The 25,191-nt window shown below is 33.5% G+C and overlaps 1 protein-coding gene across 1 annotated transcript in view; it reads left to right on the top strand.

Moving 5' to 3' along the window:
- The window catches only part of LOC124356225, a 47,344-nt gene extending 32,940 nt beyond the window's left edge, over positions 1–14,404 (top strand). Inside the window, exons 3-5 of the mRNA XM_046807410.1 lie at positions 11,649–11,731; positions 11,895–11,984; positions 13,857–14,404. Of these exons, the coding sequence (XP_046663366.1) occupies positions 11,686–11,731; positions 11,895–11,984; positions 13,857–14,383 (663 nt within the window). The 5' untranslated portion in view covers positions 11,649–11,685 and the 3' untranslated portion in view covers positions 14,384–14,404. The remainder of the gene's footprint in view (positions 1–11,648; positions 11,732–11,894; positions 11,985–13,856) is intronic.
- The last annotated feature ends 10,787 nt before the right edge of the window (positions 14,405–25,191 follow it).

The raw sequence follows: 25,191 nt of genomic DNA, 5'->3' as shown, positions 1-25,191 counted from the left end.
CACTGGGTTAGATGATGGCACATGTCACTCCATGGGATTTGGCTGAGCGTAGCGAATATTTTTACATTAGTCGTATAAGTGACCATGATGGTAACGAAAAAATTGGAAGAATTAATAAATCTGTAAACAAAATCAATACACTCGTAAGACATTCAAACGTGACATGATGTTTAAATTTTATTATTTAAACATTTATATAAAAACCAATTTAATGGACTAAACTGGGAATTTACAATGTAGCAATATGTGTAGAGGAAGATTTCATATATACATTTAAATTTTGCATGGAACTTCATTTTAAAATAATGAGTTCTATAATGCGTTACGTGTCAACTTTATGTCCTAAAGACATCTTATGAATGAAATGAGCTGTAGATCTGATTGAACTTTTCTATTAAATCTGAGCAAAGTATGTTACGACACGTGGTGTTGCGTACACCTTGTCATTATCTGAGATCTAGTGATAAATATATATTCACTCGACTGCTAACGGTTTTGAAGAGAGAATTCACCTAACTGATATTTATTCCGGAGCAAGTTTTTGGTAATGGAGGTAGGACGATTTTGGTCTTTAAAATTACTACATTGAAAGATGATTGAAGATTGTATGTTACTAAAATTGTGAACATAATAATATAGATTAAAAACCACACTCATGTACAAACACACGCTTTTAAACACAAAATAGCTTCCGACCTGGTAGATTGGTGAACGTAACTTTGCCGTCGAGCTGACAAAGAAGCCGCCATGGCCAGCAGTGCTGGCCATACGACCTGAGAGGACAAAACATAAGAACATTTGTCTAGCTGAGACAGAAATGGCTGCGGCCAGCGGTGCTGGCCATTCGATCTGAGAGGACGAACCTTAAAAGGCACTACCAAGGGCAAAAGGTTAAGGCCGCTTTGTGAGAGAATCCTAATGATCAATGTTAAATACTACGAAAGCCGTTGTAATAATAGAAAATTGTCAGGACAAGATTCAAGAGCAAACACCTCTCTCTAGAACTTACTTTAGAAATAGTTCTCAACTAAACGTTACGAAAATAAGAATTTTCATAAATGAATGTTGAGTTCAGCTCCAGTTCACCTTCCTCTTAGTGCAGCGTCTGGAATCTGACACTGTCACAGACTTGACTCCTGGAATCTGGGGTCATGTTTGTCTGAGGAGATACAAAAGAGTCGGCGACGATGAAGCTCAATATGAACTCTTTACATCGTTTTGACATCAGAAACACCTAAACTACAAAATAGAGTGTAATATAGGTGAAGAGGTATTCTCATTGTCTCATCAAGCACTGGTCATGTGTAGAATTTTCTCATATTATTAAATAACTAATTATATGGAGCCATTACAATATGTAATAAAATAACAATCTTTGTGTGGCAGATCTTTGCAATTTGCACATCTGAATACAGCCAGTAACAAACTTTATGTTGTCCTTAAAGTAATGAAAACCTTAGTTGTAAAAAGCAATTAATAAGACTGTTTGGTATAAAACTGTGAAACCTTTGAGACAGTGAAATGGCACTAATGCCTCAACTACCCTTACATAATCCAATAATCGTTTTTAAAAGGGCCTCTATATAAATGTTCCATTCACTTTTACGACAGGTTGCATCCACATGTATTTTATTGAAGTTGCGAGAGTTTCCTCATTCAACGTCAACCGGTTCTTCTTAGACCTACCCGCAGATGCTGCTTTGTCAAAATTGGTGGTAATAAAGTCATCATTCACGCTACAATGAGAATAAATCTTTTAACGGGTGCGCCTGAATTAGCACCCCCTGGACATACACCCCCTCGCTACTGACGTCATTTTGACGTCACGAAAGGGGGTGCTAAATCAGCACAGTGGCCGTGTCCAGGCCCTGAATAAACACCCCCTTAGAATACGGGGGTCCTAATTCAGCGCCTCGACCGTGTTCATGTGCTGATTTAGCACCCCCTTCGAATAGGGGGGTCCTAATTCAGCGCTTTGACCGTGCTCATGTGCTGATTTAGCACCCCTTGAATCTGGGGGCTGCTAAATCAGCGTATTGATGAGATGAATAATTACTCCAACGGAATATAGTAATAAACGTTTAACCATATTGCGATTTATTTTTCAATAAAAATAAAATAATATATATATATAAATTATATTAATATTATATATATATATATATATATATATATATATATATATATATATTGCAATGAGTATATTTACTGCATTGCTGTGGTTTACTTAAAATTTCAAAAACAAACAGTTCATTACCAATTATAAAAATAACTATGCATCAAATATACTTAAGTAAAAAACTAGGTTCTAGGCATTCAAATACAGGTTTATTTTTAAAGTAAAATTAATTTGAAATCGTGGTACGAACAACGCAGAGGAACTGATATTGCGTAAATCCGGCATGTGTAATAAATATACATGGTCAGAGATTATATCAACCTATTAACCACTTTAAAAACAATTATTTATTTATTTTAATTTTTCGAATACCAATCAAAAGCGGGAAAATTAGAACCGTGAAATTGTAATTTTGCGACGGCTAAGAGCGAATTATTTTTAAGGAGACGCATCATAAACTGAATTATACTATTTAAACTGAATAGTATAATTCAAACACACTTGACAAACAATTTAAATATTATTTTATATCTATAAGAATAAATATCATTCAGTTATATCCATATCAGTTAGTTCAACTATAATTTTTAAAAAAAAGTTGAAAACAATGTTAAAACACTTAGCAATAAATATACTACCCGTATTTTCAAAAGCGTTATTGCTGTCAAAACATACATTTATGTACTGAGTATTATGGATCTACATTGTTAATTTCCCCTCTGTCGGTTAGTGTTGCGTTTTTTTGTTGTTAAAAATGGAATATCTTGGAAAATCTCAACGAGTAGGTCACAATACAAAAATCGAGTAAACGGCAGCTCCAGAATATCTTATGCCAATCGTGCTCACATCTTAGTCCCTTCATTTAAAGTACAGGAAATACATTAATATCTGTTGCCAAGCAACTTTTTTTCTAATAAAATTAAAAAATACTAGAGATATTGCAAATGTATCAACAATGAACGCCTTTATGAACAATGAAGGACAAAAACAAATGTCTTAATTAACAATAATAAACTTTTGTATTTATCATAAAGCTTCCATTTATTCACAATATATGTGAAAAAACTAAATAAAAGTGACTAGGTTATCTGTTATATATTAAGAAATAATAAAGAACAAGAAAATTCGTACAGTAATATTCAGACAATAATGCTTTATAGATGACAAAATCAAAGATAAGCGGTTTTTATTGGAAATACATCTGATTGTCGCTTGACTAAATTTTTCGTAAATAAATATGTCCTAAAACAACAGATATTAAAATAAATTCATTAAACATGAAATATATGATTGTATTCTATCCTTAGATAGGCCTGAAACATGTATTTTCAAATGTTTTTGCATAATATATCACAAAAATAAAAGAAATAGGGATAAGATACTCTAAAGTTGATATTAATTTATTTTTCACGAACCATGTTTTTTTTTTACAGTAAAGATGCTCTTAATGAGTTATTTATTATTAGTTTTGAAATAGTATTTGAGTAATTAGATTTGTGATACAATCCACGATCAGATTTATTCTTGTATACCTGCTGGATTTTAAGACATTCAAAGTTAATCAGATTTAATCGCCGCCATTTCGAAAGTATTAATGAATATAGTTTTTATAACTGGCCTTATTACCACAAATATTTGATCCAAATTAGGTAGGATTTGTTTATTCGTTTTAAGATATTAAAGCGAATTTGTATATAAAAAACACATACAGACTAACGGAATAGGAAACTAAGCACCAAAGATCTATTTCCATATTCTGAAATGCGTTTTGCCATGACCTGAGCAGTTGCGGTTATAATAGACTTGTCCTAAGAATTACAGGACACTCTGTACATAAAATTATTATAGAGAGTGTTCCACAATCTCTACCAATATTTTCAGACATTATTCATGGACCAAATGCAAAAACAATCATATTCACCTTTCTAAAACTCAATAATTACTCTAATAGCCACAATTTTGTTTTGTTTTTGTCTTTTTTACTTTACTTTTTATATTTGATGGATTGTTTAGGTTAAAATTTTGTATATACCTTTATAACCTTAAGGAAAATCAAAAAATTTAAATTTCTTACAAGCTTTATTTTCAAAATAGTGATTTCTAAAAGATCTTTAAGCGTAAATATCTTAAAAGCGATATATGGAAAAAAATATCTAATTATTATTACACAATTTAATAAAAATTCTAACGATACCAAGTTTTAAAAATTGTTGTGAAATAAGGGAGATAGTTTGTTTTTTTAAAACCAATTACTGTTTTTTTAAAACCAATTACTGTTTTTTAAAAACCAATTACCAAACAATATCCGCCTTTATTATATGACTGAATGTTGGCTGCAACAATCAGCTGTTTTGATTTTAGCTGCTCTAATCAAGTGATTTTAACATTACATTTGCTGAACTGTGGTCATAATATTCTTAATTATTTCTAAACAAAGTTTCTTTTGATTGAGACGTCAGAAAAAAACACTCTAATACATGTTGATTACCCTAGACCAAAAATTAAAAATGTCTTTGTAGTTATTATATGTCTATTTAATATTTTGTTTTTTAAATGGAAGACCTCAGACCTACTTTTTGGCTTGTAAATTTATACGGAGTTTGTAGATATGCTATTGATTACGGTGTTAAACGTAGATGCTTAAATGTACCAGTAAAGATTGCTATTTGTTGCAGTTGTTAAGTTTGTTCTAACCGAGGTTTGAAGATTTTGTTCTACCCGGAAAATAAAACATTAAAAAAATATAAAAGTTTTACTGTATACAAAATGAAATATTATGTATATTGTGTAGTATTTTTTTATTATTAATGAAGTAATATTTATGCTTCTATACATCTGTTTTACTACCTAGTTTACAAATCAGTTATAAAAATTACAACGAATTGAAAATTAGAGTGTAACAAAATTCTCTACACTTTCCGATATAAATAGCCTTAAAATAAAAGTACAGCTAAGCTGAAGTGTAATTTAAAATTTTACCTTTTTTATATACGCTTTTATTAAAGACTTCACTGAGATTTCACTCTTCTTTTTACAATATTGTAAGAATGTTCATTCTTAAGTTTGACACTTCCAGATACATGGGGTTAGAAGTGCACGTCTGACTAATGTAACACACACAATAGTTAAATATTCTTTAACTGCATACAAAAGGGCGATGATTTCAGTTTTTGTGTCCATACATCATTACCGTGTTCTAGTTTATCTTTTCTCTTTACTCGTGTAAAAGTATCCGTTAACCTAGAGAGTATAATATGCTACAAACCTTGGGCCTGTACACTCAAACATTGTTTTGATTTCTTCTTATATTTTTTAGGAAATTTCATCAAACAAATTCACTATACATAAAAAGTTATGTATTAATATAGGAATAACAACTGAGAATAACATCGATATTATTACTCAACCACTCGATACGGCCACATCAGTTTGAAAAGTAGGGTCGGTAGTGCACGCACGGGTTTCGTCAGCTTCGTCAAAATTATGTGTGGACCTACAGTCCTACAATCGATATTTGCAGGTTGATTTCACTCTGTATATTTCATATTTGGTAGACGGCCAATATATAACGAGCAACGATGTTAAGGCAAAAATAACGAGTTTCAAGTTTTTAAATGTTTACTAGCTGATACCCGCCCCTTCGTACGGAATTTTTCTAGAATAACTGGTACGTCATAGACATCTCCTTCATGTCTTTAAAAAAAATGGCATACTACTGATGAAATAAATTATGGTCATTGGAAAATATTCCAATTTTAATGTCAATGCGACATTCCATGATTTTTTGAACTGATGTTCTAAAGTAATTAAAAATCACGATCCCTCCTTTCCTGAAGTATCGTAGGTAATAAAAGATTTTATGATCCACATTTGAAAAAATAGGGTTACTCATAAAAGGAGCAACAAAACATATATGTGGGAATACTTTACATGTAATAGTTGATATCACTTAATATGAAAGTCCCAATATGAATTCTATTATTCATTCTCGTAATATTACACTAATTATCATCGATACCGTTAGAAAAAGTAATATAATCGAGGGTATAATCCTTTACCAGAGGGATATATCTGCTAGAAGTAAGATGGACAGAAGTCGACCAAACATTTTTTTACATTAACTAGTTAGGAAGAAACCTTTGCGGATTAATATACTTCATCCTTAGCTACCAATGCCTCATCCATAAGTTTTTTTATCACAGTGTTAAAGTTCATAAACTAATAATGTATCTTCAAGTTGTAGCCTCATGTGAAATGTAATTTGATGTTTCTATAATATATTCCTTTAATCATGAAAAATAGTTAGGCATGATTCTATAGAGGATATTTTACACGTAAGCAATAGTAATACTTATGGGCGTAACCTTGAGATATTTTTGTGAGTACCATTCTACGGATTTTTGTGTAGTGTTAAGTCTATGTAGCTGTTCCATTGTGCAGATTATTCACTATACGCCTAATAGTGCATAAGATAAAAAATTATAATCTAGTTTCTTATTGCAGATGGTTACGAGTAATTATTTAAGGGCAGGTACTGAAAAATTATTTCTGTAATAAATGACAAGTCAAAAACTGTAATTTTCATACTTTATCTGTTTCATTCTATAAACCTAATTTTGAAATTTAATTAAAATTAAATATGAAACAAAAATGCCGCAGAGAAAAATTCTATACTGTGTAACAGTGAACCATTTTGCCTAAAATACGAGCCTAAATTGTTTACAAAATTTTTTGTTGTAATTGTTTTTTTACATTTTAGTTAATTAAACTAAAAAAAGAAGATTCCATTTCTGTGAAGCTATAAAATGAAATAAATACTTTAATTATGGATTCATATACAAATAACATAGTTTTTAATTATATGTAGAAACATGTTTCATTGAGTTTTCACGATTGGGTTAAGTTTGAACTGTTAATGCTACAGTGAATACCCTTAACTAGACTATGAGTAGACTAGATCTTTCATTGGTATGGACGCCCAGTACTCAATACCTGTACAATAAAAATGACACAGCAAAGATACTAGACTAATTGTGTATAAAAACCATAATTACATTTTACCTTCCGTAATATTCCAAAAATCGACTCAGAATCGACGAGAATTTTATGTTTTTTAAATATATATTTAGCAGGTGCGTTAATTAAATTTACAAACATATTAACTGAAAGAATAAACTGAAATAGAATAAATGAAGGATATGATTTAATTTATTATTTTAATAGGTGATATATAGAACAAATTAAGAAAGCAAAGTCATGAGTGAAAATTATTACACAAATATGACAATGCGTATGAGAGGAGGAGTTCTAAGGTCTATTAGCCTTGTTAGTCGGAGCATTATTATGTAATATTAAGTCTATGGTAATTTTTAAGAGAAAGTAGCCATATTTGATTATTATATTATTTAATCATTCATCGGAAATTGCAAAACAATCGTAGATAGTAGCTTATAAGAGGCAGCGTCACAAAAATCCAGATAACAACTATTATATTTATGATTGAATTGAATATGTAAAAGATAAAATACCCTTTTTGCTGGTTGAATGCTAGGGGGTTCTAATTCAGTGACTGAGCCATGTCCATGCGCTGAATAAGCACCCCCTTGGAACAGGGGGGTGTTAATTCAGGGCCTCGACCATGTTCATCATGCGCTGATTTTAGCACCCCCTTGGTAGCCGGGGGGTGCTAATTCCGTGCCTGGTCCGTGTCTGTGCGCTGAATTAGCACCCCCCTGCCCGTGACGTCAGAGCCCGAGGGGGTGCTTATTCCAGGGGGTGCTAAAGCAGCGTCCCCCTTTTAACGTAGCTATGGTGGGCACGGTTGATTCGATGTGAATTTTGAGTTTAGCTCTAGTTCATATTATTCTTAGTGTAGCGGTCAACGAGATTAACAGGCCTGACTCCTGGAATCTGATGAGACAATAAGAATATCTCTTCACCTAGATTACACTATATTTTGTAGTCAAGGTGCCTCTGATGTCGAATGGAGTCAATTTCGAGCTTCTTCGTCGCCGACATTTTTGGATCTCTTCAGACGAACATGACTCCAGATTCTAGGAGTCATGTGTGTGACAGCGTCAGATTCCAGACGCTACACTAAGAGGAAGGTGAACTGGAGCTGAACTTAACAGTCACAATTGTCTCAAAAGGCAGACATTGTAGAGATCTTAAAAATTTGCAAATGGGCTTGGATCATTCCTTCTGAATACCTTTAGTGTAATCAATTAAAATAAAATTGGCATAAAAAACTAAACGGAAACAAATCTTCTTTACACAGTTAGTTAGCTGGTTGTACTGGTTGCCATCTTTATTTTAGTCTATAAGAACAATGATAAACATTAAACACTTTACTTTTAGTCAGAATAATGGGAGGTGTGTCTTTGTAGAGATGTAATTAATACTCATAAAAAGACTTTTCGCTTTCTTCAAAATGTTGGTAGGCTATTAAAAAAAACTCTTATGATTTATACAAAATTAAATGTAAAAATTAAACACTTTAAAGGTAAAAATAAGTATTCAGTAAAAACATACAAAAACTGAAATCAAGAAGGGGTTATTTAATTTGAATTTCCATTTTTATAGATTTTTACTTTAAAAAAATGTCACTTACGAAAACTTTTTAAACCTTGTGATACTTATAATAGTATCTAATGTAATTAATTGATAATAATTTCAAAATAAATATATTCTACATAATCCAACGTGACAAAAAATATGACGAGAGATTTAAAAGATTACTTGAAAAAAGTCATTAAAACGTATAGCTTCTTTATTTTTACGATGTTACCAAGTTATTCGTTGAACAAGTAGTTATGGGATGCTTATTGTAATACACAAGCACGCCATCTTGCTTTAATATAGCTTTTTATGTATACTGCAACGAGTCTACAAAGGATGTATAGTAAGTATGCACTTGTTATCTCACTACATTTCAAATGCCCAAATATCTCTATACAAACATTAAGTTCCATTTTCTTTTTAGGTTATATTCTGCTTCTTAAAATGTTTGCGCTGTATGCCAGTTTTTGTTTTATATTTTATATCCAAATTGAAACAGTTCACTTTATTTTGAAGATGGCCTTGGTTGTTCATGTTTGTGTTTTACGTAAAGCGAACAGAAACCAAAGATTTTCTGAAGTGGCTCAATAACACCTCGTCACATTTTGGGGTTGCCTTTCACCATATTCGGTATCGAATCGTAAGAACTGGATTTAGAGAAATATTTCACTTGTTCTCCACAAAAACTTGCCCCTTCTCTCGTATGTCCATCCGAACAGCATTTTCTCGCCCTGACTTGGAAGCCTGCTATATCGGATTGCAAAACACTTAAAAAAACTGCCCAATCTCTACCATCTCTCACAAGGCCCAGCGAAGGGATCCAAGGACACAGTCGAGTGACTGTTGTGATAATAGGAACAGAAAATTAATTAAAGCGAAGAAAGTGCGAACGTGAATGCTGTAGCGCGAAGTCTAGCGTTATAATGGGCGCTGTAGCGTGCACTGTAGCGCTTTCCTTCAGAACAGCGGTCAGGGTGATTGGAGCGTGAGTTACCAGTACTCACACGCGTGCATATTAACAGATGAAAAGTACTGATGAATGTACAAACTACCTAGGATGTGAAAGTGGGATTAGCGTTCTGATTAGAGACTGGTTCGGGAGTCAACAATGCGGTAAGTAACAGGCGAAGGACGCTTTTGAAAGATTACCAAGACGTCAATACCGTAATCCCATGGAAAGTCAGAAAAGCAGTCTGACCTTGAACAATTTATAAATAGACTTTTGATATCAATAACAAACAGTTGTTTTACTCATAACGCTAAAAAGTGCCCAAAATGAATATTTTAGATTGTTATCTTTAACTGAAGCACATGGTACTTGTAATATTATTCATTTTCCCTACAGGATTTACTGGCTAAAAAACACTTTATAGGATCCAGAAAAAAATATAGGCCCTTATAAAACCGATTTTGTGCTACAGGCCCTTATAAAACTGATTTCGTGCTGGAGGCCCTTATAAAACCGATTTCGTGCTACAGACCCTTATAAAACCGATTTCGTGCCCGACCTAGACCCGTGAGAACCTGAGACATGCCCATCACTCGGGTCTGGCTGGTGGTCTGGCTCGAAATTCGGGGGCCAGATTCTTTCTGAAACTCTATAATAATTTAAAAAATATTGAAGAAAAGGCTTTGTTTAAAAAAAGATTAAGATAGGTTTTAGTTTAGGGATACTTCTACTCAGTTGGAGAGTACTTGGCCTGATTTACTATTCAATGTGTTATTTTTTAGTTGTGAGATGCGTTCTATTTTTATGTTTAGGTGATTTTATATTTATTTAATATTAATATTTTATTTTAGCCTACTATTGTTGACAATTATTGTACATAATGTGTACTATTGAAATTGGTCATCTGTCATAATTATACATGTCAACGAAAATAAAAGATAATGGAATGATTGATTGATTAAACATCACGATCTCAAATATTGTCATACAACTGAATTTTGTCATGGATTACAATACTTACACTGTTAACATCCTGGAAAGCATAGTGCTCTATGACACATTTTTCAGGTTTTTAGTAAGTGAAATGAAAATTATTTTAATTATGTATAATCAATTTAGCTTTTCCCAAATATAAATTTAAATAAAAACGCTGTTAGGAAAAAGAATATATTGATTTATTTATTGATACATTTATTTGCAAAAGAACATTAACAACTGTAACATCACAAGTCATTGTGTAATCCATTTACTTCCTTCGTTTTGGGTTTTATGCTTATATAGCCTTAAAGACAAACTGACAGATATATCAGTGAACTTTTCTTCCTCGGTAAAGAAAAGGGAGTTTGTGAAATATATGTACAATCTGCAGTGTAAAAGGCTCAAAAATTTAAAGAGTTACGTTTTAACTTTTATAAAAATAGATTAATATGAATTTAATAATCGTTTATTGTATCTGGTGTTTATAATTTATAAATTAATAGGTAACATTTCTTTTTATTTCCTTTTAGTATTCAAAGTCTGATTTACGAAATTTTAATAATGTGTAACTGGTTTACAAAAATTTGGTCCATTCGGGAATAAAATAGTTCTCCATGTGGTTAGGGAGAGGAGTCAAATTATTTAAACAAAAAATTAAAAGAACACAAAAAGTTGATATCCAACTCCTTTAGAAGAATTTGAAAATTTTTAAATTATGCTAACAGTAAAAATACTCAAAACAAATTTTTGTGACGTACTAAGGATTTTATAGGTATCTTGTATAATAATCTATAATAATAAGATAAAAAGAGGGAATTTCATGGGTCAAAAATAAAATTTTTACTGTCCCCTATAACTTCTTGTTTATTTTTCAAAATTGGACAGAATAAAAATAACATTATGAAACTAACTTTAAATACTCTAATAAACATACACTCTCACTTTGTCGTTAAATTCATCACTAAAACAGTTAAACTCTTAACCACTTTGTGTCCATCCAGCATCTTCTGAGTCAACAGCTAATGCTATTTCCTTTATTTCCAGACTTCACGAACGATAACGAGCATGATCCCGCGTGGCAATGAAACTTATCATCGTTTGTGCCTTCCTCACGTGCTGCAATCCTTGTGAGTTCCTCCAGTCTGCTTAAGATCCTTTAAGTTTACCTTCTCTTAAGTTGCTTACCTCCTTTCAAGCAAGGAACCAATACGTGTTTATTTTGCTCTAAGTTTAATTGTTATTAGAGATTGTTATCAGTGTTTTCTGATTTTTGGTGAAATGCTGTTTCAGATGCTGACGCCAAAAGGTTTCCCCTGTTTCCTGAGGAGCTACAGACTCTCTTTAACGTAATCTATTCAATCTTGCCGCCCACAAAAATAGGTAAAGATTCAATTTCCATAACTTATAGAATAAAAAATCAGCTATAGCTTACAAGACCCTTGTCGATGTTTTGTTAAATTGTTGAATCGAAATTTGCTAAGAAGTAAATATGACTACACGAATAGGTAACTATTAATTGATTACAACCAATTATTATTATTAATTTATCAATTATTAGTTATTATTTAGTTTATAGGTTAATTAATTAAAAGTGAGGCAAAATCTAAAATCCTAAGTAAGTGGATCTAGGCATTCTAATTCCTCCACAAATAGGGACATTTTGCATAGGGTTGCTAGCCTATTGGTAGGGTGGTAGGCCCTTTTAGGGTTCGCTGAGCTTGTGCTCGACAATCAGGTTAATTTACATTACATTATTTTTTTAGTTTCCTCAATACAAAAAATGTTTGGACAGTTATGGGTATATGTTTAGTTAGTATTACATTATTGTAGGCTAGGATGCATTAGATTTCATTACAAGTTATGAAGTCCGCCGCCAGGGCTGCGCCACTTTGATTGTTGCCGTTCAAGAATTTACTACCTAACCTCTCACTTCACAGAGCACCAGACACAAGCATTCACAGACCAATCATTCGTCACTCCTCAATGTTTAGCACTGGATGAGTTATTTCTTGTTTAACTAATACAAATCAAATACGTTCATTAATTCATAACTGCTGATATTTTGAAATGAATAGTAGGAACTCTCAGCCAATCAAAACTTTCCTTGAGCGCTTCTTTAGGCTTAGTACCCGATTAGAGTAAACTCAGAGCTTTCTTGGTGGGTCAAGGTCAAGCTTTGAAACAATTCAGCTGATCAGCTGGTAAATAAGAATGATGAGAAGAAGTGACGTATATTTAGCGCTAGTCTTACACAATAATTCTCTGATCAGCAGGCCTACGCGAAGCCAACAGTTGTGGGTGAGATGAGTGTACCACATATAGCAGTGACAAAGCAAACAGTGACATCTGTACATCTGCTGTCACTGTTACGTAACCGTGACACGCAGAGTGAGTGTCGTGTCACAGCTATTAGAACCTCTGGTCATCGCCATGTGATATCGGAATCTCGACATGTTGCACAATGACTGGGTTGGGGGGCTGCCTTTTAACTTTAAACCTGTTGTGCTGTGTCAGTCTGTGATTTGTAGAATGGCAACCACTCAGAATTTAGTAACATTGTTGGATTTTTACCAGCAACATTGAGTTCAGATACGCATTCTTGATTATTAATGAATTATAGATTAAGAATGAAGACCAGGACTGGGTGTTGAAAATTTGGTTTCGTGTTCTGATGTTGCTCAGACATCTTTCAAGGTTTGTTACTAACTTATATGAAACCTTTAATAGTTTTGATATTATTGGAACATTCATATTTTTCTTGATTCGTTCCAATTATGTCAACTAAATGCAGGAACTTCTATGGTCAGTCTTAAATTTACGTTGACTTTTCAACAGTGAAACTTTTATTAATATCATTATCAGTCTGTGTTGTTTTGAAGCTTCTCTAATCTTGTGACAAAGGACTTTCATATTGTGACAGAGTTCTAAACGCTTTTCAAGGAACTTTTCAAAAGAATGTCGTTCAAATTGATAAACTTATAAGTCGACCTCGGGTATCGAATAAGAAATCTCTTAATCTCTCAGTTAGACATAACAGCCTTTACCTGAGGCTGTGGAGAAGATCAAGTGATTTCATTTTAGAAAAAAAAAACACTAAGAGGAAAGAATCTCTCATCTCATCGTAATTCTTCAGTTGGATAATTCCTTTGAGTACAAATGTAATTTCTATTAGCACCAGCGATGTTGTATCATAGAGGGACAAATGGTGACTTTAGTTTAAAAAAAACTAATATTTATTTTGTTGTGTTCCAGGATCCGACAAGAGGTTCGGGGTAGGTTTCCGAGTGGGAAAGAACATCGACGCTCAGATCCTGGTGGAGCTAGGACCACAATCGGAGACACAACCATTGGCGGACCCAAATCCGAGACTCTTTTCGCGCAAAAGGGAGAGCGGAAAGGGCGGGAAATCTGCCGGGAAAGCGGCGGGAGCAAAGTTTAACAAGCTGACCACCTCGACTATCCCACCAGTACCACTACATAAGGAAAACAAAGTATTGGAACACGTCAATGCAACTGATCCACCTTCAAAACTTCCATCCAGCAAAGGAAGGAAACCACACATACCAAGTGATCCTTCAAGCAATCCTGGGAGAACAACGAAGAAGCGGCAACGGAAACGGAAGAAGTTGCAGAAGTCCTCAAGTGCTGCTAGTACCTCCAGGAGGATGGACAATGCAGGACGGAAGTCAGAGCCATTCCTGGACGTCTTCATGAAGTGGCTGACACGTTTCAGTCGGACGAGAGAAGATAACTTTACTAATAATTTAATAAGAAAATAAATGTTTTTTACCTGTTTTGTATTTTGTGTAACTTTTACTATTGCGTAAAAACTTCTTGAACCTCCTGCTGACGTCTATGTACACCACCCTTCGTTATACCTTCCAAAGTTAATAGAAATCGTTATTATCAAGAGGGGTACAAGTCTGTTATATTTTAATGGTAATGTTGGGAAATTTATAATGACCAAATACACAATTTCGTTTCTATTGAAAAACTCGGTAGAGTTACGGGAAATTTTTCCAAAGCGGATTCAAATTGTTCAGTAAATCTAGCTATAATAATAATTCATTATGTTTTGTCAGATTCAGTCAATGTTAGGTCGACAAATCGAAACAAATTTCAACTGTATATCACTCGCTTAAAGCATCAACTAAACATACTATTTGTCACTTTGATAGGTTCAACTGTGATTTTGCATTTTGCCGCAACCTGTCGGTTTATTCTGGGAATGTGCACTTTCATCAACGAATTAATTATCATTGCCACTGCTACCATTTCTTCTTCACTTTTCTTAATACGTTTTCTTAAAAAATTAGCAACACTGCAGGCTTTATTAAGTCACTAAAGATAAATAAACAGGCCATTTATATAGTTCGACCTTGGAGCTAGATGTTTGGGTGCGAAATCACTGGCGGGAAAGGGAAAGCTATAGAACAAACTCAAGGAATTCGCCAACACGCCAGCCTCGCTGTCGCTAATCATGTTGACCACTGTTATTTACATCACCGGCTGAGGTACAATTAGGATAATAGCGCGCTCTATAATGTCCGCCTAAACATTCGCTCTTAAGAGCTCAACGCGCTTCTCAGATTAAGTAAGTTATAAAGGACTTTGTATATTTTACAAAATGTATTGCTCAATTTTCAGTATTCAGTTCAGTAAATATGTGAAATTTACATGTTCTTGCTACAAGTTTTTGGTTTTCTGTTTTCTTAGAACTAGAAGCTTAGAAATTGAAACTAGTCCTAAAAGTGCCTTTGCATTGTTTCCGGAGTGACAGGATATTCTGGATGGGTAAGGTTGGAAGTAGAGGTCGCCTCCTGTAGAGAGATTCATGAGGAAGAATTTTGGGCATTACTCTCAGCCATATCCTCTCGGAGGAAGGGGAAGCTAGCTCTGAACCAGCTTCTCCGGTCAAAGCAGGGAGGGGGTGGCATACCCTTACGTTTAGACTAGCAAGATCCTTTGAATCTTAAGGAACCCCACCAACTCCAACAGTCAGTCATCTCTCACAGTAGACTAAACCTTTCGAACTATCCTTGCACCCCTGAATCTCTATATTTGCGGTTAGTGATGTGATGTGTAGCTCCTGGACATCCTTTAAGATTGCCCAGTGGTGGGGTCAACTGAAATGTATAAGCCCAGCCAGAAGTGATCTCCACTGGGGATAAAACGAGTGTACACGATTGTCAAAAAATGGGTATTAATAAGTTTTCTGGTAAGAGGAGAGACCAATCCGCGTTTAGCCTTACTGCATCCACCATCATGGTCTTGCGCGAGAATCTTACTAAGCAGAATGAGGAAGAGAATTGGAACAGTGCAAGATTATCAGTACTGATTGAAAGCGCAAAGATCTCAGACCAGACAGGACATGGTTTTGCACTATCTCCAACTCAAATCCAAAGTTCGACGCCTTAGACACCTCAGCAAACGGCGCTCTCAAAGATTACTGAACAAAACACAGTTTAAGTATTGCTTCAGTGACTGTTACATTCTTAAACATGAGTTTATCAAACTAACTGAAGTTTTAAAACTAATTACACTTAACAATGTTGATAACATTTTTAAATTGTATACTAATTAATAAATTTAAAGTTAAATAACTAAATACAATTTTTATATTAAGTTTGAAACAATTACTATTACGGTTTTATTTTATTAGTTACCAGGAGATAAATCATTCACAAAGATGAGGTATGCTGAGGTCGGGGGGATTATTTAAGTTAGTTCTGAGGCTTCGTGCTAGAGCTGCGCCACGAGTATTTATTACTAGAGCCCAGTGGCGTAGCGAGGGGGGGTCCGGCCCCCCCCCCGAAATATTAAGAGATTTAAAAAAAATAATTAAGCATGGAACAGGGGAAAAAGGAGAGTTATCATTACTCTTGTCTACAAACATTAAATTGATTGATTTAATTGATTAAAGTGACGGTTGTTAAAAATATAATAGTCCTTTCGTTTAAATCGTAAAGTATCAAACGATACTTTTGGGCTCGGCCTTTCGGATAGTGTAGTGTAATCACGGTATTTGTATAGGGCGCGGTTACGTGACGTCGCAAAGTAACCTGAACCGTAACACGGCGAACAGTTTAAATTAGCGACCACTTCGTTCAAAATCGTCTTGAGGACTTAAAAATGACTGCTTATAATTAAGTTACGACGTTAATTTTAGGTGTCATTAAATTGTAGACGATTATATAATTATCGATAAAGAATTTAAAAAAATCACTTTGGGTCGGAAAATACACCTGAAAAACTCTGATTAGAACTTCAACTACTTTGGACTTCAGTGATTGAGGTGAACGTGGTATTTCCGATTGAGTTAGGACGACAATTTTTGTTATTCATACTTAATTTAATCAAAAAATATTAGCGAATTCATACTATTCCTAAAAATAGACATATGTACATTTAACAGGGCAATGGTACATGGCCGTATTCAGCTTCCGCGGGCTCCGGAAAAGATATTCGGCCGGGCCGTCATTTACCACCACCGCGCCCCGGTTAACCGCTTAACCTCCCCCCCCACCCAAAGACTGACCACACCTCCAGTCAACCACCAGCACCGCACAGATACTCCGGATGCAGGGCAATGAATAAATTTGATATTACAAATTTAGTCTATAATAGCGTCACATTTATTAGATTTAGCTGTCTCGTCCGTTGACAAGGTCCCTTCAAATAGACATGTGATGGACCCAGGCCCAGGTAAAATTATCCAAAAAACCGGTCTGAGTACGAACCTACAAAGGTAACACATCCGTATTACACTCGAGTATTTAGATTTGTTGTAATAAACATTCGTCTATCCATAAGTTGGGAAACAAAACCAAGTTACTTTCGAATAAGACTGTAAAATGCGTGTATTTAAGACATACAATTAACTTATGAACTAAACTTTGAGTATGAGTAAATTTGTTGTATTGAAAAGCAAAACATCTATTATGTACAGTAAATACTATATAATGGTAAGCTGAAACCCCCTGAAGTCTCCTCCGAAAATCAGTGGATCCACCCTTGCTTTTAACGCTTATAAAAATATCACATATAGGGTTTCCTTATTCAGAGTGCAGTAGAGATCAATGGTCTCTACCCTTCCCTGTATTCAAACGCCACCAATCTCTGCAGTTTAATTGGATACCGGTCTGTATCTAATTGCCCGTCTAGTGTAATGTAATCGTGATCCTCCCTGCCCAGCCACAATCTTCCTCGGAGTCGGCAATGACCAAAGAACAAAAAAAAAAAAACCGACCAGTCCAACAGTCCAACATTCGTGAAAGCAACACTATATGATTTGAAATCATTCACATAGTTGTATTTATATTCCTCCAAGTGTGATCAACGCGGAATGAAACTGAAAACTTCCTTGATAATATGTTTAAAAGTTGCATTTATACTTATAAAAGTACTCAGTTCCTTCAAACGTTCACTAATCCCATTTCTTAATTACGATATCCCAGCTTAGGAACTTATTCAAAATAATACAAAAACAGTCTCGAGGAAATTTTTTTAAATATTTTGTTTTTCTTCACAACTTCACATTCTTTCAACTCTACATTCAGTTACCAAAAACAAGTCACCTGTTTACCTGTCCGAAAATTTCAAATTTATTTCCGATATAAGTGAACGACCTACGAGAAGGGGATCCACGTTACTCTCAATTCCTGTTCATCGATCGAACTTCTTCAGTAGGTCGTTCACTGTTCAGGCATGTCGCCTCTGGAACTCTCTTCCTGATGATATCCGTATTATAGAAGGTCGAGCTCGTTTTGGGGCGGGGGTCAGGGACTTGTTGCTGGGCGGTCTGTAGGGGTGACGGGTGGCGGTGCTCGTGGCGTGCTTGTGGTCAGGCTGTGTGTTTGAGAGAATGAATGTAGCAATAACAAGAAATTATTTAAAAAGTAAATTGTTAATTTAAGTTTTAATTTATCTTTGGTTGAATTTTTTCTGCACATTAAGCTGATAAATTTGATTTTTAATTATTACATAGTAGTATATATTTTGGTTAATTTTAAATTTTAATTTAAAATGTAATTTGTTATTGTATATATATATATATATATATATATATATATATATATATATATATATATATATATATATATATATATCTGTATATTATGTGAGGTTGAGTGGTAGAGAGGGTTAAATAGCGCTAACTCCGCCTCTTGAATAAAGGCATATTTCATTTTCATTTTTTCTCGCATTGAAATACCTACAAGGAAATCAGGCATTAGCGGGACTGACCGAAAGAAGTGACTACTTCTTATACTAGGCTAACACAGACTAAAATACTAGGTGTCCCACGAAGACGTTTGATTTTATATTACTTGCCTATTTATGCACCGAACATTTTCAAACTCATTAAGTAGGTTTTAAAAATATTCAGTGAAAATTTCAGCTCTCTAGCAATTCTTGAAACAAAATGGTAGCATTTTGAAAAATTATACTTTACAAACAGTAAAAAAAAACAGTATTTTTGGTATTGTAAAATTATTTATTGTCATATTCTTGAGAAATAAAGCATTTCAATCAGAAAATGAGAACATAGCCTTTTAAAAAACCTACAATTACAGTCCACAATTATTCGAACTGTAATCTATCCACAGCACTGATAACGGCACTTAAACAAATGAATCGTAAGCTCTTACAAAGAAATTCTGCGGCATCCGGAGAAGTTCCTCTTCAATTGATTGTTTTAATTCCTCTTCATTAATGAAGCTACGAGTATAAACTTGTTCCTTTAAGTAACCCCCTTAGAAAGAAATCACGCACAGTTAAATCTAGGGATTGATGTGGCCAATCTAAAAAATCACTTCCACGACCAATCCAACGCCCATGAAGGTTGTCATTTAGTAATCGCTTGACAGGATTTGCGAAATGAGGAGGAACACCATCTTGTTGGAAGATTGCTTGATCCATTTCTGGAACTGTAAAATGAGGCAAGACGTGTTCATTTAAAACCTGTTCATACCTGTTCATTTAATACCTGTTCCCAGTAATTGTATTGTCTGAAATGTCGTAAGATAGCACCCCATTACAACTGACAGCTGCCCAAACTGTAATTCCTTTTGATTTGAGTATAGTCTGTTCAAGAATGTGTGGATTTCCGGTGTTGTAATAATTACAATTATGCTTATTTACAGCACCATTGCGGTAGAAAGTGGACTCGTCTGAAAAAAAGCAATTTGAGTATGCCAATTAGAATCAAGTTCATGAAACTAAATGATACGTAAACAAAATCCCACTCTCCTCTCCGGATCATCTTCAAGAAGATTATGGACTAGGAGACTTTGTAGAATTTCATTTTGTTTTTCTTAATTATTCTCTGTACTGAACACTTTTGAACACAGTTTCAAGTCAACCTTCCTTAGCGATTTCGGTTTACCTGGAGAGCGGAGCTTTGATGCGCTTACCAGAGAAGTACTCTTTTTTCATTTGATCCTCTAGAGTATTTTTTTACGACACTTCCAGTTTCTAACAAAAGATTTTTCCACTTAGTTATAGTTGGATTGCTAGGCGTTTCAATTCCTGGGCAGGCAATCTGAAATTGCCTAATTGCTTCTGTAATGTTTCTAAAAGTAATAGCCCACGCACATCACTTCACTTTTTGTTCAACATTAAAAGCCATTCCTGTTTCTGACAGGAGTCCGGTTTTAATCACATGTATAGTATAGAATCCATTTTAACTTGTTGATGAGGACTCCAACACGTGTAGCTTCAATGATTTTAGTAGGTTAATACTTTTAATGGGAGAGTCATGAAAATATTATAACATTCCTGAAGGCAGAAAGTTTTTTGTAATGTTTATAACTCCACTGGAATTTATAGACATTTAATGTAGGACCTTAGGCAATTTTTTTATCTGGTCAAAGGAAAAATGGGTAATAAATTTCAGGGAGCAAAATATTTTTAAGCTTTTCTCTAAGGAACAGAAAATTAATGAAAAAGCGTTTATAAGAAAATAATCTTACTATTTTTATTTTTCAGAATATTTTATTTTGTTATAAATAAAAACTGTCTCTCACTCCTTTCAATAGTTTTCTCGTGTTATGAATTTGTTTATGACTTTATTGTATGACTTTTTTTATTGTTATGACTTTAGTCCTTTTTCTTACAAAAGCTAATTAGGAGCCCATATGTTTTGCCATAGATCCATGTTTGTTTGAAGCGCTATTTTCTAATCCAGACTTTACTTATATATATCTTGTATATATATATTATTATTATATTATGATATATATATATATATATATATATATATATATATATATATATATATATATATATATATATATCTTGAATACAAGACGGGACTTTCGAACTACCCTGTATACAGTACAGATTATGTTGTTATCTTCAGCAGTTTTTCTGTAGGTCTAATCACAAGATACAAATACTACTTTAAATCCCTGCAGTTCCTTGTGGAACTGTCAACAATTGTTTCTTTCTTTTCTATTAGGGAAGGTATCTTCCAGACAAACTGGTATCTTGAAGAACTACCACCAACATGTGTTTTAATTTTTTTAATCCAACGGAACATTTATTGCACCACCTTGACGTAATAGAGCGTGGACTACGGGAACAGGATTTGAATTCTGAGAACAGTGTCATAGGGAAAGGATGGGACCGGTTCCCTAGCATAGCTCGGAGTTATTGTTATTGTGCTAATTGTCGTCACTATGGCTATAGAATCGTAATTAAGCTGTGTAATACCTGGCACGTGATACATTACAGCCCGAAGCACTCATAAATTGAACAATTATGTCACTTCTATTTTGATTCATTACTTCTGAATTCTATAATTAAATAAATATTTACTAATAAATCTTTTAATATTTGATCATCCCTTTAAATTCAAGTTTTTGTTTGTTGATATATATTAAAGGTTGTGATCATTTTACAAAATAACGGTGTGTTTTGCAGTAGAAAACTGTAATTATTTATTCCCTATCATATATTGATAATAATTATTTTTCCAGGAATACATTAATGTATAGTTTTAAATTGTATTTTTCTAGACATACCTGTAGCAATGTTACCCGCCCGGCAATTAACTCGGTTTTGAGCGTCCGAGGAGTAATTACATTACTTTTTGTATATCAATGTACATTGAAATTGAAGTAGGTTACTTCAGTTTATACAAATTTAATTGATATGTAATATAAAATGTTATTACTGTATTTTATTATGTTTGAACCAAATAAAGGACAAGTTGATGCTCGGTTTATTTTAAGCCTTTAATCGTTTGTCTGATAACAAAAAACTACTCTGATTTATAAAATTTTATATTGAATTGAATGCTGCAACCAGTAAGTTAATAATAGAATTTAAATTTAACTGCAAAAACACCGCAAAGTCGAACGCCTACAAAAAATTACTCCAGTCTTGTAAACGAATTGTATCAACGTTTTGAAGGCTCTATGAGCGAGCAAAAACTCTGTTATAATATTGTCAAGATTTGCTTCTGAAGCACATATTTTTAGTTTGTTCATATTAATTCCATAAATAACAAAGACTATCAAAAAGGAAAGAAACAGTAACCATATTTTTATATTCAATACGGAAGCAAAGATTTATACAAATTTTAATAGAAACAATGAATAATTTTGAATTAATTATGAATTGCTTTCAATATTCAGTATTTTCGATAGTTAAGCACATGAGTTTAATGATTATGACATACAAATCGATCTTCAGTTTTAATGATAATATGATAGAATTAAATACAAACAGATAAACAAATGACAATTAATTACGTGTTAGCCTTCTGATGTATATTTTAGATAACAGTAAGCAATCAACGATTAGATACTGCGGGTCCAAAATACTCGAGTGGTTGAATATAAATTAAAATGATTACTTTAAATTGGTAGTGGATTGCTTAGTAAAAGTAAACCTGTGATTGTAAGTAATTAGCTTCTGTAATTTTTATAGGAACTCTCTTGAAGTTATGCAATATTTGATAGGTTAAACATGTTTGAATAATTCAAAACATTTCAACCAAAAGCTTCCAAAGCTCCAAAAGCAACAAACCTTCAAAAATACTAATTTTGAAGAAAGGATTAATAAACATTTTTAGAATATTTCAGAAGTTTTTTAATGAGGCTCAAAACAAAGCCGAAGTAGACAAGGATATTAATGTCTTGCAGTTTGTATATAAAAGATTATTTGAGAGGGTGACATGTTTCTTAGTTATATAAAATTAATTCATGCAGTAATATTCTAATAAAAGTCATTTTCTAAGTTTTTGCTCGTCTACATACAGTAAAAATTCACGTTTTTATCTTTAGCCGCTTTGAATATATGGTAGGAATATGTCACCCCATGTCACGGAACAGGCTTCGCTGAGGTTCAGTAAAAATCTCAAGTATATTGAATCTATTTCTTTATTGAGACATATAACGACAGGCAACATGCGGCAACGAAATGTTTACATCTTCCGGCCTACAAAAAATAAATTGTGTCTATCTTCATTATGTATTTAACTAATAAAGGTAATGGTATTTGTTCATTTATTAATTTTTAATAATTGGAAATAACCTGTTATATTGAATTAAATATTTAGAGACTTTTAAGAAACGTAAGAAAGAGGTTTTCAGCTAATTGAGGTCTCTAAAACCAATTTATTTTTGGTCTATTATCTATAACAGCCGATAAATATGTTAGTACAAATAGATAAGGCCGCTATCTTAAAAACCTGTATTGAATAGGATGGGCTGAAAGATAATAAAAGACATATTGTTATGGTATTTAAATTAAAGTCTTCCAAAAATGACAGTTGGGTTAATAATATTTTTCGGATATTCCAAAAAGGAATAAAAATACCAGCTTATTCATACAGACAAAATGTTTGCTGAAAAGGATAGGCTAAAAATTAATAAAATACATGTTTTTATTATATTTAATTTCGTCTCCAAAGACCGGTAATTTTTATGATCACCCGAAAAAGCATTTGAAAAATACCATTTTCCTCATAAAACAGGCTTTATTTGAAATTAATAAAAAAATTTAAAAAATACATATATTCCCAGTTAATTTTCATGAAAATCTTTCATGAAAAAATAATGTTATTTCAAAACTGGTATATGCCCTGGAAACTTGTAATTTTCATATCGGATTTTATGACAGGTAACATTAACATTCTTAGAAAGTCCCATTTAAAAACAATGCAGTCTTTCTTAACTATAATAAGATGCTAATGGAACTATATTCGTGCATAAGTTGTTATTGTATTAAAAAATATTTTAAATAAAAAAGATCCCAAAGTGGCATACAACACTTGGACTGAGGATTGAATTGATTTAACAATTTCCTGAAGTTTCGGTGCACTTTTACATATTCTGCTTATACATTTATCGCAGCGCAATTGACTGGTTGCATAGCTTAATTTTTTTTATTGGCACATCTAAATTGCTTTAGACCTAAAAAATTGTATTCAACAACAACTTTGGATTGTAAATTACTGATGTTGTCATTACCACTGTTTTTCGGAAGACTTGCGAAATCAAATACGTTTTTCTGTGCTGACATTGGAGTTCATTAACTCGACATCAGCCTAGCAGAAAGTAAATGCCAGCATTAATGCTTGCTTAGGTTTCCCAGACTGATGGTAGTACAAATGCACGTGTCTTCTTCACAGTCTGCATCGTCATTAAAATCCCATCTAATCTTTATAGAGACCTAGATACGTATAATGGCTCCTTACACAGACTGCCACTACCAACCGTCTAGGGATGTGACATCACTCCTGGAAGCAGAGAGTTCTTTGTCCGTCGCTGATAAGAGAGTGATCAGTTATCAGTCATGACCTTATCACTGATCGATCATCGGTAAGACCAGCACAACGACCCTGCAGTCTGTAGAAGGCAGACTTCCCAGCACTTGCTCAATAACGTAAGTCTAATTATAATTGTATACATTTCCTTCGGTATAATTATATAAAGAATAAAAAAAGCCAATTGGCAATAGAAGTAAAAATTGACGTAATTTACTGTTTGACAATTCTGCATACATTTTGCAAGTTTTTTCAACGTTAAGCTGCTTTAAAGAAATTGTATAAAGCAAGTAATATATTATGCCTACTACTGTTATGCCTTTTTATGAGTTACCTACTATAACAAATTTACTTTAAAGAATATACGATAACTGCATTGTTTTATATAATTGGATTTGATAAATTATTATAATAGGTTTGAAATTAAAAAAAAAAACTACATTACTATTATAAATTTGGGGGGGGGTGGGGGGGGGGGGGGGTGGGGGGGGGGGGGGGTGGGGGGGGGGGGGGGTGGGGGGGGGGGGGGGTGGGGGGGGGGGGGGGTGGGGGGGGGATTCTATCGGCCTCTTCTCTCAGAATTTGGTTTGCTTCAGCGTTGTTTGTAACTCTTAGAGTTTTATCACTGACCCTTTTTACTCGGTCAGAGAACTGCTCAATAGTTTCTTTCTCCTCTGTTTTGTCGTATGCTAGCCAATTGCTCGAAGTAGTAATGATCTGGTAGGCTATCGCCGAATCTTTCCATAAAAGCAGCTTTTATTTCTTCTAAAGTTGTTGAGTTTTTTACATTTTTCGTCTGACTTTGCAAACTGT

Source organism: Homalodisca vitripennis, chromosome 2, assembly GCF_021130785.1.
Source record: "Homalodisca vitripennis isolate AUS2020 chromosome 2, UT_GWSS_2.1, whole genome shotgun sequence".
Classification (NCBI taxonomy): domain Eukaryota; kingdom Metazoa; phylum Arthropoda; class Insecta; order Hemiptera; family Cicadellidae; genus Homalodisca; species Homalodisca vitripennis.
Note: the sequence above shows the minus strand (reverse complement) of the source record. Positions and strands in the feature narration are given on the sequence as shown.